At 42.2% G+C, this 17,412-nt stretch overlaps 2 protein-coding genes across 3 annotated transcripts in view; both read right to left on the reverse strand.

The window, feature by feature from the left end:
- LOC310866098 (vinculin-like) overlaps positions 1-4,792 on the reverse strand; it is a 49,930-nt gene extending 45,138 nt beyond the window's left edge. The window contains exon 1 of one of the 2 annotated variants that reach the window (XM_083775439.1): positions 4,352-4,792. In XM_083775439.1, the coding sequence (XP_083631565.1) occupies positions 4,352-4,519 (168 nt within the window). In that variant the 5' untranslated portion in view covers positions 4,520-4,792. The remainder of the gene's footprint in view (positions 1-4,351) is intronic. The other variant, XM_083775438.1, reaches the window with a different exon arrangement.
- A 6,838-nt stretch (positions 4,793-11,630) lies between these two features.
- Positions 11,631-16,641, reverse strand: LOC310865316 (urokinase-type plasminogen activator-like). Its single transcript, XM_083774353.1, has 11 exons — positions 16,456-16,641; positions 15,722-15,831; positions 15,570-15,609; positions 15,334-15,478; positions 15,141-15,238; positions 14,851-14,922; positions 13,350-13,524; positions 13,018-13,163; positions 12,719-12,859; positions 12,166-12,314; positions 11,631-12,053 (listed from the first exon to the last, which is right to left on the reverse strand). The coding sequence occupies exons 2-11, from the start codon at positions 15,776-15,778 to the stop codon at positions 11,859-11,861; spliced, it is 1,218 nt and encodes a 405-aa protein (XP_083630479.1). The 5' UTR covers positions 15,779-15,831; positions 16,456-16,641; the 3' UTR covers positions 11,631-11,858.
- Positions 16,642-17,412: the final 771 nt, after the last annotated feature.

Consider the following 17,412-nt stretch of genomic DNA (forward strand, 5'->3'; position numbering starts at 1 on the left):
AGTAAATCTATTTATTCCTTCTCGCCCCTCCCCCTAGTCATACTCAGGAGTCTATGTTGACGACTTCAGGAACACGCATGCACTTGAAGTTCAGTCTTCAGACACAGCGGATCACATCAGCGAGGCTCATCTAGCCAGGACATCCCGACGACACTAACCAACTTCACAACGTCAAATCACACACATTGAAACAAGCCTTCAGGACTTTTTGTGTTATCCTTTTAGCGTCATTGTATGATCGTACCACTGTATTATTTATTTGCTAACTGTTAATAAACTAAACAAATATCTAGGGGTGCTTCGATCAGGTTTTTTGGGAACGATCCCGGACCCGGTCACTGATTTTCTTTTCTCTCACGATTGGCCGATACCGAATTTGTGCGCGAGGGCAAAATTATAATATTTCCAAAATATGATATGTCAAAATTGTTCCTGTCTATGTAGGGGGAAGGGGGCATTTGATGGGCCTGTCACAAAGCTGCAAAGCAATATTATACTATATAATATCATATCATAAAAGATCGGTTTCTCTGGATCAGATAAATTGCAGATCAGAGATCGGCCAATTTATACCGATGGATCGGAGCACCTCTACAATCATTCAAAAACACTTTGAGAGAATTATTGTGTGTGGTTGAGTGTATGCATGTACATATGTATGCATGTATATGTATGTTTTTCAGTGTCCCCCTCCCACCTAGGACCATCTACTCTAACAGTAGACGGTATAATGATGACATGATGCTGTCTATGTTCTACTTCTAAACCATCACTCGGCGATGAATCTGCTTTCTAAATCAAAGTGTGCACATGACAGGAGGTCCTGCACTCAACAGGAGGTGTCTTTTAACCCTTTAAGACCCGTTAAGGCCGATTCTATAAATGCCTTATAAATCAGTAGTTCTCACAGATGTTTCAAAAATGTTCAAAAAATAGCAGATGTACAAGCACAGCCTTTAAGTCAAATTAACCACTTACGCTATATATACAGGTCTTAGTCATACGACAAATAGTGAAAATAGCTGATTTACAATCACACAACATTGTGAGCTCATAGATGAGATATTTACGTTATTGTTGTATCTGCTATATATTTGAAAGATTTAGAAAATGTTTGAGATCTTTTAACAATCTTATGGAACATTTTAACATATGACGGCGTGGTTAATTCATTCATTCCAGTCATAACGCCACAGCTGGATTTTATAGGATCTCTCCTCAACTCTCCTCATCCACCTCTGGTTCTCTCTTTCAACACCTTTTAAACAGCTTTGTTTCCTTTCTCTGTCTCCCCCTCTCTCATTCATTGAGTTGAATCATCTATCTCTATTATTACTCAATTATCTCTCCCTCTCCTTCAACTTTACACCTTCCTTTTTCCTCCATGCCCGTTCATGTCATTATACAGTAGGTGAAAAATGTAAAAACCTGTCAAATGTCAAAACCTTGTCAAAACAATTCTTCAAAGTGTCATGCTCACAGACTGGGAGGTAAACCAGTGACCTTCTGATTATCAGACGGCCTCTCTCTCTTTACCCACTAGCTAAGGCTGCCCCAGTAGCAGGTACTACAATGCTCATAATGCATTGCAACGTGTTGTGAGCTTGCTAATCTGCTATTTAAATTATTCATTGTACGAGGAAGTATAGCTATGAGGCTATATGAAATAAATTTTAGAATTTCCATTTCTGCTAAGCATAAAATAGCCTACATTATAGGCTTTGAATAATTTGGTTTACAGTGCCTGCGTTATTTATGCGACTGGGTGAAACATTAAGTGTGGACATTTCGTGACATCCGCTTCATTTTCTACTCAATTTCAGAGCTTCCGAAGTACCGGACCATTTGTAAATGACTCAAGCCAACAACACGTCGTCTGTCTTGAGGGACTGCATTCTCTCTGTCCCACACCTGCTGGTGTCACCGTGACCTCAGCCCTTATCTCTGTCTACACAGCTCACAGCATCACACATCCCCAACGCTCAGCAGCAAGCCTGAGGCTGCCATTAGCCTCCTTATGCTCCCCGTCTGGATGGACGGGTCAACCGATAGATTAGAACGCGCGAGATAGAAGACCACAATAGCAGAGACAGAGAGAGTGAGAGGCAGGAGGGGAGGGGGTTGAGAGAGACCGAAAGAGGGAGGCAGAGTGAGAGAGACAGAGCAAGAATCGGTGTTAATTTTGACAGCACATTCTGATTTAGTCTTAGTCTTTCAAATAACACACCATTTAGTTGTAGTCCTATTTCAGTCATCTGAAATTGTTTGGTCTTAGTCTAGTCTTAGTCAACTAATATCAAAAATATTTTAAAGTCTTTTAGTCTTTAACCCATTCTGATCGGGCACCCATTTTGGTGTCAGCATCATGTTATGCTTTAGCTATTTAAAAATAGCAGATCTACAAGCTCATATCGCGCCACCGAGTGGCGCGATACGAGCTTGTAGGTCTGCTATTTTTGAAAAATCGAAGAGCGACTGACATTTTTAGAATCTGATCTCAGGTCAGAATGGGTTCATCAGACCAGTGTGTGTCCGGCGGAAACCTCGTATGAATCTGATCTCAGGTCAGAATGGGTTAATTAACACTGGCCAGGAACACTTGCATGGGCAATGTAAATGTATATTTTATTATTTGCCATGCCAATGAAACCTCTTCAGGGAGGGAGAGGGAGAGGGGGCTGGTGTATTTAGGAGCAATGAGACATCAACAACAATGACTGATGCTATCAGATTCCTATTGGTAAGAGGTCGAGGACACATTAATGTGCAGTGTGTGCAGTCTATGCACAAGCTCCTGCCTGAGATAAGCACACCATGTCTAATTTCAGACTAAATAAGATCAATGAGACGTCAATGAGACGTTTGTTCATGGAAATGTTTCTTACTAGTCACACAACTCTATATGCCTTTAGGGACGGTTAACGGGAGAAACAAATCAATGTTTGAATGGGTTACTGTAAATGAATGGTCCACAATTTTTGATATTCAGTTGTGATAATGACACTAGTATCATTATTGGTCTAATAATGCCAGGATAAAATAGAGCAGCTGTATCTGAGCATTCAAAATTCTAATCTGATACGAAACAACCACAGTCATGAAGCACAGAAAAGCAACATGGCTCTGCCTTTTTTTTAACACAACCTTCCTTCATGTCTGTTCTAGTAAGTAAAAACATTCAGTCACCACTGAGAGTAGAAAATATTTAGGCTAACTTCCCATCCTTGGACCAAGACTATTTCTTATCTAGATACAAAGGTCAGATTCGTTAAAATACACCTACAGTATTGTGATAGTCTTGATCCAAGGCTACTAACTTCCTAAACTATATGTATACCTGTTTTGAGGCCTAAAATGTATTAATTCAATGAATTGACCACCCCATCATCGACATTATCACATCTGCATCTCCTGAAGTGTATTCTATAGATAAATTTCATTTGGATTCATCGTGAAAGGATTAGGTTGTTGCTAACACTTTGCAACCTCTATTTCTGGTGATATAAGACAGGGTTCAGACTGATTATTATGGTACAATAACATGGTCATTCTGTGCAAAAACAGTGGTAATTTACTAAATATATCATTATCTTCCCACTGCATCATCAATTATCCTGTATCAATTGTAATGATGTCTCTTCTGCATTGATTTTAAGAATAGATAAAATTGTCTGTCTGCATGGTTTCAAATTCCTGCCATCCATCTCTCTCCCACTGAGATAACAGCATGAGAGGATGACTGAGGAGGAGGATGTGACAGTGACACAGGACAGGTCAAAGGCAGACTGGTTTATAATATAAATTATTCAGAATAGGCAGGAATTGGTGAAGAAATTACGGGGAGACAGTGATGCATGAGCCAACAATTGTATATAATCTATTAATGTCTGGAAAGAAAAACCGGGTAGCCTACATTCACCACTCTGTGAAGAAACCGCAAGCTCAGCAATATATCCACCAAGGCTAATTTTGACTGTTATGAAGGAGAGCCGAGAGGTGATACGAGCTCCGGGCAGCAGAGCAGCAGCAGCGGCATAATAAAACTGCACCTCTCTCCCTGACAAGTGACATTTCCCTCTGCTCGTATTGCCCCGTGTGACAGTCAGTCAGTCACTGTCTGACACACATTCTAATCTGTTGGATGAATCGTTTATTCCGCCCCACAAACTTGATGTGGCCCAGTCCAGTGCCCGTCTTCACTCAACCAACTAATCAATCAATAAATCAATCAGTCAGTCAGTGGTTCAGAGCAAAGTTTGACACATGTCATTCAATCAGCTCGGCTCAAAGCAGTTCGGCTCCTGCAGTGCAGATGTGGAACATAAATACTGGGATTCTGGGACTCACTCACCCGGACGAGGTTGCTGACCGCCGCTTGCACCGCCTGCACGGGAACCGTGAGATCCGGGATGGCTTTGCCATCCACCTCCCCCTCCTCGTGCATGATGACCAGGTGGGAGATCTGCTGCGCGACCGGCTCCAGGATACTCTCGATGGTCTTGGTGTGAAACACCGGCATTGTGACAGACTTCTATTTTACCGCAGCCCGACAGGATGAAAAGGCGGCTGGATGGAGCGATCCTCCAGCACAGACGAGGATCTCCCCCCCGGCCGTTTCCCCACCGAGAGGAACGGACAAAAAAAAGAAAAGAAAAAGGACAAAAAAAATCCCGAGTTATCGGCCCAGCTCCTTCATGTGACGAACCCCTCACGGACAGCCCTGGCCCCTGTGCTGTGTACAGCGGTGTGTGATCGGCGTGCTCCGGTGGGAGCGACACGAAATCGTGACAGAAGGAATCGCCGCCCTCCATCCAATCACAGCTAAGCAATACACCGCTCATCATCACACACACGCACGCACCACGCGCGTTGCCTGCAAGTGAGAGCTATTCCCAAATTACGTCATGCATTCCATACTGTGGCTAAAAAAGGAAAGTGTTGGGGTACCTTAATTTAATGAGAGTAAATTGGTGGAATTTATTTGCCTTCACTTAGGCCTACACAGGGTTAAATATAAGTGCTGTCACGGGCTCACAGAATGTCCACGGTTGTATACAGTATATAAGCCCTATGGCCAATCAAATCATTGACCGTCACCACTCACTTTTGCACACATGTCATTAAGCAGAAAGGAAAGGTCAGGTTTGAACTTGGGAAATAGTAGAAGACGCATATGATACTAACTGAATGCTCTCTGTATGTATGGCTGAGAGATACAGTGGTGTGCATTCTATTAAGCATTGAACCTGCCTCTGTCATATGATCTACATTCATTAAAAGGTGGGTCATGAGTTCATGTCTCCTGGTCTAATTTAAGACCAAGGCAAGGATTCAGCTTGCTGTTCACTGTATGTCTGAAAGCAGGAAGGCATCTGAAACTGAAACACTGGGACACACAGAGGTCCAGGACCACACCCAGAACTCGTTTCCAACACTTGCCCAGTGCTTGCCGTGCTGTAGCCTATTTGACCAATGAATAGATTAAATTGGTCCTTTAAGAACTATAGCCCTATACCACCCCACCCCACCGGTTTGGTTTGGTTTGGTTTCACATTCAGCAGTGATCAAGTGAAAATCACATGAATTCTGAATAAAGCAATGGAGAGAAATCTCATCGTAAAATGTAAACGCAGAGTTTACATTTTGGTGGGTTTGTACGTGTGTGTCTGTGTGCGTGCGTGCGCGTGCGTGCATGCGTGCTGCATACACTGCAGGTGTGACAGTGTGATTCCCCCTAGTGAATTAGTGCCAGTCCAAATGTATGTTCAGGTAACTGGAGACCCCAGCAGCAAAACTTGGGTATTTATACCACAGAGCCCCACGCCTCAAAAGACCATAGCTCTGACACATTAGGATAGTACTTCATACAGTGTGTGTGTGTGTGTGTGTGTGTGTGTGTGTGTGTGTGTGTGTGTGTGTGTGTGTGTGTGTGTGTGTGTGTGTGTGTGTGTGTGTGTGTGTGTGTGTGTGTGTGTGTGTGTGTGTGTGCGTCAGTGTGTGCGTGCGTGTTTGTGTGTGTGTTTGTGTGTGTGTGAGACTGTGTGTGTGTGTGTGTGTGTGTATGTGTGTGTGAGAGAGAGAGAATGAATTAAAGAGAGAGAGAGAGGAGACAAACAACAACATCTGAGAGACTAGACTAGTAGACTACTAGACTCTCTGGTCTACCCAGTTAAACAAGGAAGTTTTAGGAGGACTCGGGCCTCAAATCAGTTTCCCCATCTTGCACAACCCTGGAATTTACCTCACCTCACCTCACTTCAACTTCAAGTTTATTGTCACATCGCAACTTACAAGAGTAAAATAGCTTTTTACTCCCATCGCTTTGCATTTTCAAAAATAGAGAAAGAAGCAAAGGAAACAGATAAAAAGACACAACGTTACTCATACATAAGGTGCAGGGTCAACATAGAGATAAATGAGGCAGAATATCATAGTCTCCTGTGGAAGTAGAGATAGCATATTTATCAAGGTCATTATACAGTATATGTGCAAGATTCAAGGTCATATATATGAAATGACAAAGAAATGTAACAGCCTATGTCACCATGTTGCCGGACGTGCCAGCAGGGCTGGTTATCTCCTATAGCGTTCCGGAATGGCCAGAAATGCAACACACACGCACACACAACAATCTGCATAACAACAGCATAACACATCTGTTCCTCACTTCCAGCCAGGTGAGAGAAGGCGGGATGAAGAACCATGACAATTGCATCGTCAGTAGATCTGTTTTGACAATAGAGACATTGCTATTGGTCCACAGTGGCAGGCAGCCACTGTGGACCTCTCCTCTCCTCTCCTCTCCTCTCCTCTCCTCTCCTCTCCTCTATCACTAATATTTGTATCTTTATTAAAAGGCTGAGATCATGTGAGGACACGTATGTGCACACACACACACACACACACACACACACACACACACACACACACACACACACACACACACACACACACACACACACACACACACACACACACACACACAAACAGAGAATCTCTGTCTCCATCAGGAATTGGCCGTGGATGCATATAGTTTCACCATGCTCCTACTATTCAGGAGTTGACCATAAAGAGGCGTACGATTCCAGCCTCGGTGTGCTTCGGGTCCATATATGGGACGCAGACAGAGAAGAGGTGAAGTAAACTGTAACAGCCCAGCCCAACATCTCTCTGATGATTCATTAGGAGGAGGAACAGAATGAACCGTGACTGAGTTCAGTAGCACTGCTGTGAGTTCTCTGTGTATCTGGACCTGTCTAAACACTTTGTGATGGAAGCCATTGCTGGGACGTGTTTACAGTGACTTCGAAGTGCGCTTTCAATAAAGACGCGATGACGCCCGATCGAGGTCCACATCATCATCATGCATAACAAACTGTTAACCATTATTGGAATTTATCCCAAAATGTATCCCAAATCCATATGCATTCCTATTTAAATTTATTCCCCTATTCATGTTTGTGATAGATGGGCCATCTGATGGTTGGTTGTTTGTCATTGTTGCAGGTCCAGTGCTTATAGCGTTACATTGACATGTTTCTTATTTGAGAGGGGTATGGCCGTTGAGAGAGGTATGAGGTATTAGACAAAGAGGTGTGAGTCAGTGGATACATGAAAACATAAACACCCACTGCTCGACGCAGGGTCTCTGCTTGGAATTCTAGGCCCTGTGACGTGTGACTCCTTCACACCGCTTTCAGCTTACAACTCTGCCTCTAACTTATTCATATAGTAAAACACTGTTTATCTGGACATGCAGAGCCTTGCCAAAATGCATACTTGTGCCATAAAACAACAGTCTGTATAACAATGCATTAGCTAGATACACATTTTCTATACTTTAGCCTTAATCTTATTCTTGATCTCAATGTATTGAGATCAATTAAAGTTCTGAAGGGGGAGCACCTGATGAGGCAAAACACTGGTACCACTGTACCACAGTAAGATAAACCAAAATGAATCCAGTGAATCTGTCCAAAAGCTGCATAATATTTCTTTCAGTCCCTTAAAGGAAAATAAGAAAGCAATATTGTCACAGCCAGACTTTTGAGGCAGTAGGTTTTTTGTCCATTTGTTATGAGGAAGAGAAAACATGACCAGGTGTTTCCACTTTCCAACTGTCCATGACAATACAGTCAGCTTGTCCTCTATGCTTTTTTTTTTGCTTGCTAGGCAATTTGTGTCACAGGCGTTGCTTCCGTAGCTATTATACTGTTGCCTTGGGTGATCCAGCTCTAATTAACAAAATGCAAGAGTAGACTGAATTAAGACATATTGGAATGAAAAGCTAAATACTAAATCCCTTACAAAGAGAAACCAAACGCTTTACATAGCCTTACTACTTGGCCAACACCTCCTCTAGTCTAATAGCCAACACTGGCAACAACTTAGAAATCTAAGTATGTGACACAGTGATGTGTTGGGTGTTAACCTAGCTACTAGTGAGTCTATACACAGTTTCACCGGACAGACAGAGGCATGCACTAAACTTGGGATTAAATAATTGTAAATGGTTGTATACTGATGATGGGGGTCTCAAAGTCAAAGTTGGTTTATTTTACAGTATTACACCTTCACTGGGGACGTTAAGGTATTTAGCATCATTTGAAAGACTTCCTTTGAAAGCAGAACTCATTACACGAACTCAGACACATTATTGGTGATGTAAAGTGGCAGCAAGCAGCCACCACAAATACCTCACCTGTAAGTTGTAACCTAACCACTACTAACTCAAAGCAATCAAAACTTTGTAAATAAGATCATTAGAACATCCATCTTATAAATGTGATCTAAATAGTTGTTTCACTGAGTTTAAAACAGACCTGCAGGGACTCAGAATACATAGTCAAAATCCTCACTGGAACGCAGTGTTTCATGTATTATATGAAACAAAATTTAAATTTACATGAAATGTGTCACATTTTCTCATTTCTGTACAACAGCCAAATAGCCAAATATATATATATATTCTAATCAATTCCCTACTAACCAATCCACCTGTATGCTGAGGCACTGAGCTGCTGCCAAATACTCACTCAACAGCACCCTCTAGTGTTTTATAGAGAAACTACTGCTCATTACTGCCAAGTCTTGATTTTGATTGAAATGTATTGATTGATTGAAATATTTATAACAGCACAACTCAATACAAAGACTGTTAATTGTGAGTGGACGACCCAATAAAGCATTACACTTGTTTACAAGAGGGTCCACCTTGTTCAAATCATCAAAACTCACCAAGCAACCCAGTTTCACTCTCACCATTGACAACTCCTCGGTTTCCCCCTCCTGTCTGGGTGTCGTCCTCGACAGTACCCTATCATTCCACACCCACATCAACACCACCATCCAGTCCGCCTACTTCCACCTCAACATCAACCACCTCCGCCCCTCTCTAACTCCCCACATCCTGGTTCACTCTCTTTTCACCTCCCGCCTGGACTACTGTAATTCCCTTCTTTTTGGTCTCCCCCACAAACTCCTCCATAAACTCCAACTAGTCCAGAACGCTGCTGCCCGTATCGTCACCAGAACCCCTGTCATCAGTCACATCAACCCTGTTTTACACCAACTCCACTGGCTCCCCATCAAATACCGTATCGACTTCAAGATCCTTCTCCATACATTCAAGGCCATTCATAACCTGTCTGACCTTGTCCACGTCAACATCCCCACCCGGTCTCTTAGGTCTGCCTCCTCCAACATCCTGAAAGTCCTCCCAGCCCGTCTCTCCACCATGGGGTCAAGAGCCTTCAGCCGCTCTGCCCCCCACCTCTGGAACTCCCTCCCCCTGACATCAGAAACAATGGACTCTATCACCATATTCCAAACTCACCTCAAAACCCACCTGTTTAGGTAGGCATATGGCTGACCTCTGTGTCTTCTGCTGCAAGCTGTGCCCTAGTTTTGTTTTCCTTTTAACTTGTATCGGCTATTTTCAATGCACAATGATACATATACACAAAGTAACTATTATAACTAAAGTTTTCAAATAATTGTAATAGTACGATATTTGTCTCCACCAGGCCGAAGGCATGTGGGGAGAGTATGTTTTGCACTCCGTCCGTTCGTGTGTCCGTCTGTCCGTGTGTCCGTCCGTGTGTCCGTCCGTCCGTCCGTCCGTCCGTCCGTCCGTGAGCAGCTAATCTCGGCCACCGTTAACCCGGTCGATGCCAAATTTTGCACACACACTCCCTGGATGCCAACGATGAACCTCTGCCCCAAACTTTCCAGAACGGCCTGTTATAGCGCCACCAGGAGGCCGCTTTGTGCAAAACAAGTTTTTGCACAGTACACCTACAGATTTTGTCCAAACATCACGCAAATTGGTACACAGTCTCTCTACAGCCATTCAACGAAACCGGTCTTTCAGATTTCTCACACTCCATCCTGATTGGTTAAGATTGGCTTCCAAAATTCACAGGAGTGCTCAGTTTCAAACAAAATGCTGCTAATCATGAACACATCGCGTGATTTCCGTGAAATTGTGCACCCACATTCCCACTAGGCCGACGACGAAATGCCACATGAACAATTTCAACTCAGCCTCAAGGTGGCGCTATAACTGGCCCAAAAGTGTTTTTACCTCTAACTGCAGTGGATAACTTTGTATGCCAACTCCCTAGAGGCCAAGGAAAAACCTTTGCCTGGAATTCTTCACATCTGCTCTTTATAGCGCCACCAGGAGGCCGACATATGTAACACATGTAACACATTTTCTATTATTACTCCTTCACATTTTATCCAAATTTCACGCAAATCGGTACACATGATCTCCATAGTCATGTGATCAACACGGAGCGGCACCATTTCCCATCTTCCATCCTGATTGGCTAAGATTGGCTTCCAAAGCTCACACGATTCGTCCATTTCCAAAAAAGGCCACAAATCACAAACACAGTGTGCAATTTCCGTTAAATTATACACGCACATTTTCACTAGGCCGAGGACGACATGCCACAATTCTTTCCTCAAAATCAGCCTCACGGTGGCGCTATAACAGGCCAATTCCTGTTTTTAGCTATAACTGCATCGATCTGTATACAACTTATGTATGCACACATGGAAAAACATTGTACCTGCATCCCTCCAACACGAACCTCCGGCCCAAATCTTCCTCAACAGCCTGTTATAGCGCCACCATGAGGCCACAACCTGACCTGCCCTGGTGGAGACCTGTGCCGATTGGCACTTTATCTAGTTGCCTCTGAGATGTAGTGGATTATTTATTAAATTGGAAATAATTGGAAATACTCCAGTATTATAATTAAAAGTACCTAAAAATTGTACTTAAAAGTACTTGTGCTTAAGTATGCTTATACTTTCCACCAGTGCTGAGGAGAAGAAGAAGAAGAAGAAGAAAGGGGAAGAAGAAGAAGAAGAAGAAGAAGAAGAAGTATTTATTAGAAGTAAATATTTATTAGCATGAGATCATTATCAAAAACATTTAGCAGTAGGTCCAGCCTTCTACAACACAAGACAAGTTTTATAAAATAAATAAATGTATCTGTAAAAAAAAGGCATAAATATTCTGTGCGCTATAAATTATAGTTAATAATACAGTTGGGAACTGAATTGGTCTACTGAGTTGGAGATCGGCGTTTGACTCCAGCTCAGGAGTCCAGCTCAACAATAGTTTATTTGCATTGCAAAACAATTCGATAACGATTATTTCCATTGAAAAACGATACAAAGTCAAACGATACGATATGTTGCTGTTTACATAGTGTATCGTTACACCCCTAGTACATAATAATGTACTGTGTGTGTAATATTTAAATAACAAATAGCTGCCATATTGTCCATTTTATGCATCACATTCCATAAATCTGCCGTGTTGTTCTTCTTTTTTTTACAGATCATTTTTCAGGGTACATGACACCAGCTGTAAAGGCAGAGAGTCCAGTCTTCTCAGCTATCCAGTGGTTGTAGTTGGTGACGCGTGTGTAAACACCTGGTTTGTTCTCCTTGGCACACCCGTCACCCCAGCTGGTCACTCCAAGCAGAAACATACGACCCCCAACATCACACACCAAGGGACCACCAGAATCACCCTGTAAGGAGAGAGAAAGGAAAAACAACAACATTTCAGTTAACTGAAATAAATATTACAAACACATGCACGCACACACGCACGCACACACACTCTTTATTAATTTTGCTCACCTGGCATGCGTCAGTGCTCCAGTCAGGACTAGCAGCACAGAACATGTTCTGGGTGACAATGTCATAGTTTTCATAGCCTTTACAGTTGTTCAGGGACATCAGAGTCACTTGTGTCTGCTTCAAGAGCTGTGAGTAGCGTGCAAATGGTCCTGCAGAAATCACATCATCAGTTTGTTAGGGGTTTGACACTACAAAGTTCATCACTAATAGTAGAACAATGGTGATTAAAATGTTTACACGTCAGGATCTAAACTTCTTAAACTCTACTAATCCATTAAAAATATATAAAATGTAAAACTAATGTAATTCCTTAAAGTGAACTTTCCTGAATGCTGTAAGGTGAACGATCGGATGAGGGTTAATGAATGAGACAGACAGACAGACAGACAGACAGACAGACAGACAGACAGACAGACAGACAGACAGACAGACAGACAGACAGACAGACAGACAGACAGACAGACAGACAGACAGACAGACAGACAGACAGAGAGACAGAGACGGAGAGAGTTTTCCATCATGATGAGGGCTCAAAGTTAAAAGTTATCCATACTATCGTTCTCCTTGCCATATCCAGCGATGTCGCACACAGCCCCTGGGGGCAGCATAGTGAGAGGAGGGGCGAGACAAACTGTGCGTGCAGATGGTGTCTGAGACGCACATCCACCTTCTTTGCGAGTGATCTGCACCAATGCTGAAAGACACACAAGTACACAGGTTTGAGTTTTGGTTAGTCTTTTCATGAAAACCTATACATAATGCCCCTCCCTCACCCACAGACACCCCCCCCCCCCCCACACACACACACCCACACCCAAACACGCACACATTCATGTGCTCACTGCAGCTCACCTATGTCATTATCATAGCTTATTTCATCGTATTTCTGGTGTGTGATGACTTGTCCAATGGTGAACATCTGCTCCCTGTCAGCATCAGTAGCATTGATGGAATTTCTGCCCAGATGTACAGAAAAACGTCGAGTCGAGGTACGTTTTCTGAGAAACCAATACACATTTTATCACGTTACACACAATAACAAAACTCACAACTCAACATACATAACATACATTACAGAATCTGACCAATAGTGGGGGATACGCACGTGTGCGCGTGTGCGCGCGCGTGTGTGTGTGTGTGTGTGTGTGTGTGTGTGTGTGTGTGTGTGTGTGTGTGTGACTCACCCAGGAAAGCAGTGTGCAGCAGTGAGGACCCAACAAGGTGAGATGAGAGAGCCTCCACACACAAACTCATCACCCTTAAAGATGGCTGCCGTCCATGGCTGGGACTCTATGGGTGTGATGGATCCACCCACTATCTTGCTCTGCCTCCGTTCTGTCCTCTCTCCACACGTCAGCTCTACACAAACGGAAAGTAATTGACAGCAGGTTCAGTCTCATTATACAGGCCCAAGGATATGTTTTCGGACGCAGACACAATGTGCTCAAATATCTTATGCTAATATTATCCCAGTAGTACCCCCCAAGATACGGAAATACTGTTATCTCTTGACGCGGAGAAGGCCTTTGATAGGGTCGAGTGGGACTTCCTCCTCTCGACCCTGTCAAAATTTGGGTTTGGTCCAACCTTCACTTCATGGGTTAAATGGGTCATTGTCAAGGATATTCTGAAGTTGTCATATACAAAAAATCCCTAATAAAAACAGTATTAAAAAAATATATATATATATATCTTATGCTATAATGCTGTGAGCCTGTGATGTTTGAGTGTGACAAAATAAAGGTTAACCCATTTTGGGCGGGAACCCCTTTTGGTGTTTATGTTGCATTATGTTGTGCTTTAGCTATTGAAAAATAGCAGATCTACAAGCTCGTGGCGCGCTACGAGCTTGTAGGTCTGCTATTTTTGAAAAATCGAAAAACGACTGACATAGAAACAGCTTTTTCAGAAAACTGTCATTTTCAAACTGACATTTTTTAAATCTCATCTCAGGTGGCAGATAAGACTGGCTTTACCAAGAAACAAGGAAACTGATGTAGGCTACTCAACTCGAAAGTGTCAAAGGAAGTAACACTATGAAGCAGACTCAGAGTTTTTTTCACTGATGGGAGGTGTGAAGTCTCTGTATTTCGTGCACATCACGTCATGCATGTGAACTTGCTTGGTTCCGTTGGTAGGCTTTTTGACAGATTAATCAGTCAAACATTCTTAGGGATCATCTATTAATCATTATCAACATATTATCATTGTTTAACTTCTCTGGATTTGTTATTTGCAACTGTCCTAAGTTATAATGATTAAATAAATACGTTAAGCAACCCTCTATAGTTTTTTCTTTTCTTTTTTCTGAAATGACACTGTAGTAGTAGTAGTAAGCCTTGCCGAGCGAGCCATGAGGCCCATCTCCTGTTTCTGTAGCGTGGGGCAGCTTGATGTACAAGTACACCCCCTGGACATGACGCTATACAGTATGTCTCAGGGACTTGATGCTGAGTGCCAAGCAGGGGGCACTGGGTCCTATTTTTTCCACAGTCTTTGGTATGACCCAGCCAGGAATCAAACCCTGACCTCCCAGTCTCAGGGCGGACACTTTAACCACAAGGCCACTGAGCTGGTCTCAAATGACACTGTACATGCTATTATTTATGCTGTATGGGAAAAATGATGAACCAGGGTACAAACATCAATATTATCATATACTGTATAGTTCGGTAGTTAACAAACCTGTGTCCACTGAAATAGGGGGCACTGTAGACGTTGCTGCTATAGTAGTAGTAGTAGTAGTAGTAGTAGTAGCTGTAGTGATAGGAGATAAAACAATGTTAATTTTATGGGCAAAATGTCCAACCATTAATTTTGTTTATTATTTTACCCAGTTACAACATGTCATGCCTATGTTAAGCTACAACAGCAGATTTACAAGCTCAAAGCATGGTGATGCAAAGCGTTCTGAGCATGTAAATCGGCTATTTCCGCTATTCAAAGGATATACAGTAGGGCAACCGTCCTCTCACCAGTCTCAGTTTCACATTTAGAAATTTCACAGAATTCTCTCATGATCCTTCTTCCTCTCCGGACGCGACACCATGGCATCAAGCTTTCGTCAGGATTTCTATTAATCAAAATCAACAATTTGGAATCAAAATGTTCACAAATGCGCACTTCAAAGTACCAGGTATGTAAAAGTGAGTGGTTCTGTCAACATACCTGCAGTAATTGTTAAAACCAAGTCCCAGTGAGGTCTCATATTGTCCAAACCTGCTCCAAAAGAGGCACCTGTGGCCTCTAGCAGATTTAGAAATAGAACCCCTGTAACTTGTCCCATCGTCAGACAGACACTCTGATGATCGTACTGGAAACATATGAAAGGAATTTTGTTATTCATGCTACGGATTACCAAAACATTAAGACAAAAATGTATTCATAATTGAACAGGGCCTCACTTCTTTGTGTGTTTTGGTATGACCGCTTCCTTGTAGAAACCTGAGAAACACAAACAAGATGTGTTATTTTTGTCAACATTATATTCTCAAACTCTGAAAGAAGCAGAATAAGGTTTTAAGGAAGCAATCATTTCCTTTTTTTGGGTGCTTACCGCATCAGTACAGAAGAGGCTGCTAGCGATAAGCACTAGAATGACTAACAGGTTCATATTCACTTCAGGTTCCTCTTTTCCTTATAAGGGCTTTCTTTGCTGCAGACGGGCTGAAAAAGCAAAATAAAAAGGGAAATATGAAATCTCTAATCTATGGGAATCCAACATAAGTAATTGAAAACGTCCTCTTCCCTTATATGGCATTTTCTTCATCATAGACAGACATGTGCACGTGCCTCACTATGTCAGGTTTTAAGTTGTACCACCATTTAGTATGCACATACTGACATACACCATTGCATGTTTTCTACTGAGAATGTGAAGTTATCCCATCTAAATTAAAATAATTTCTGGCTGTGTTTTGCAGACAGTTAGAGCATGGTAATTTTGTACATGCTGTACTGTATTGAAAAACATTCAATGATTGAACAAATGATTGGTTGTTATGGTTGTTGAATGCAGTATAGCCTACATGTGTCATGTTTTGGGTTGCTGTGTATTACACATCTTGTTATTTATCTGTCTTTCACACGCTATCAAGAATATTAAGAATGAAAGGTTTTTGTTTATCAAGCATTTTTGGGTGCAATTTTGATATTTGCTTCATAAAATCCACATTTGCAATCACTCACATATTCTGTTGTCAATCACCAAACTGATAAAAACCCACACTATATCCATTAAAGTTTCACCAAAGCATGCAACTGAATCCCATAGCATTGCAATCTGCTTACCTTATCACCCAGATCTCTTCTTTGTGATTCTTTCTGTAGAGTCAACTCTTATGCGGTTCTATTACTACTTGGAATTTCTGTTTTCAAGATACGTCTGTACAATCACCTTAAAGAATTGGGAACCAGTCTAATGAGTAGGTCCCTCACAAGCAGTAAAGAACTCTGGCTTTGTAGCTGTCTCTCTCTTTGTAGCTGTGATTCTCTCTGTCTGGCTGTCATCTGTTGGTGCTCTTATTAAAACTGTTGGTGGGAGGAGGGGCTTAAGACAAAACACAATAGGGCCTAGTCATAATAGATTATTCACTATATTGTTCACCAAATCGTAAACCACAGACTATGTCATATCCTCTGGTATCCAAACATCGCTCTACATTGCCATATTCAAAATTTGGTAAATGTTTTCTTTATTTTTTTAACCGTGCACTTAAACCCTTACATCACTATTCTGGGAGGAACATGAAAAGGTTCAATATGCAACACAATTGTATTCAACATGATAATGATCTTTGATTTACTATGGTGGAAGAAATGCAAATGCCACTCCTTTCCTTGCCATAAAAGGCAGCATTCAGGAGAATTGCTTTTTTACGAAGTCTCCTGACTTCCTTGGAACGCAGAATTTTGCACTGAACAAATTAGTTTTTAAATCCATGTCGTACACCGCATCTCCAGTAGATATAGAGGGCTGGGTTATGGCCCGAAAATAGCTGATCTACAAGCTCAGCCCCTGCCTCTCTAACACTCTGTGCACGTCGCTCCATGTGGGGGTCCCTGTTTCATCTCATTGTAAGCTTGAAGACCCCTGCTATATATTTCATTGACCAGTGTCAATCAGGGTCCATACTAGGCCCGCTACTTTTTCCTTCTACACCAAATATTTTTGTAGAAACTAGACATGAGCTTGTAGATTTGCCAAATGTTTGCCCCAGTCAGAATAGGGATGCTAGGGTCCAATTT

The sequence above is a fragment of the Protomyctophum parallelum genome (assembly GCF_964188405.1).
Source record: "Protomyctophum parallelum genome assembly, chromosome: 10".
Lineage (NCBI taxonomy): Eukaryota > Metazoa > Chordata > Actinopteri > Myctophiformes > Myctophidae > Protomyctophum > Protomyctophum parallelum.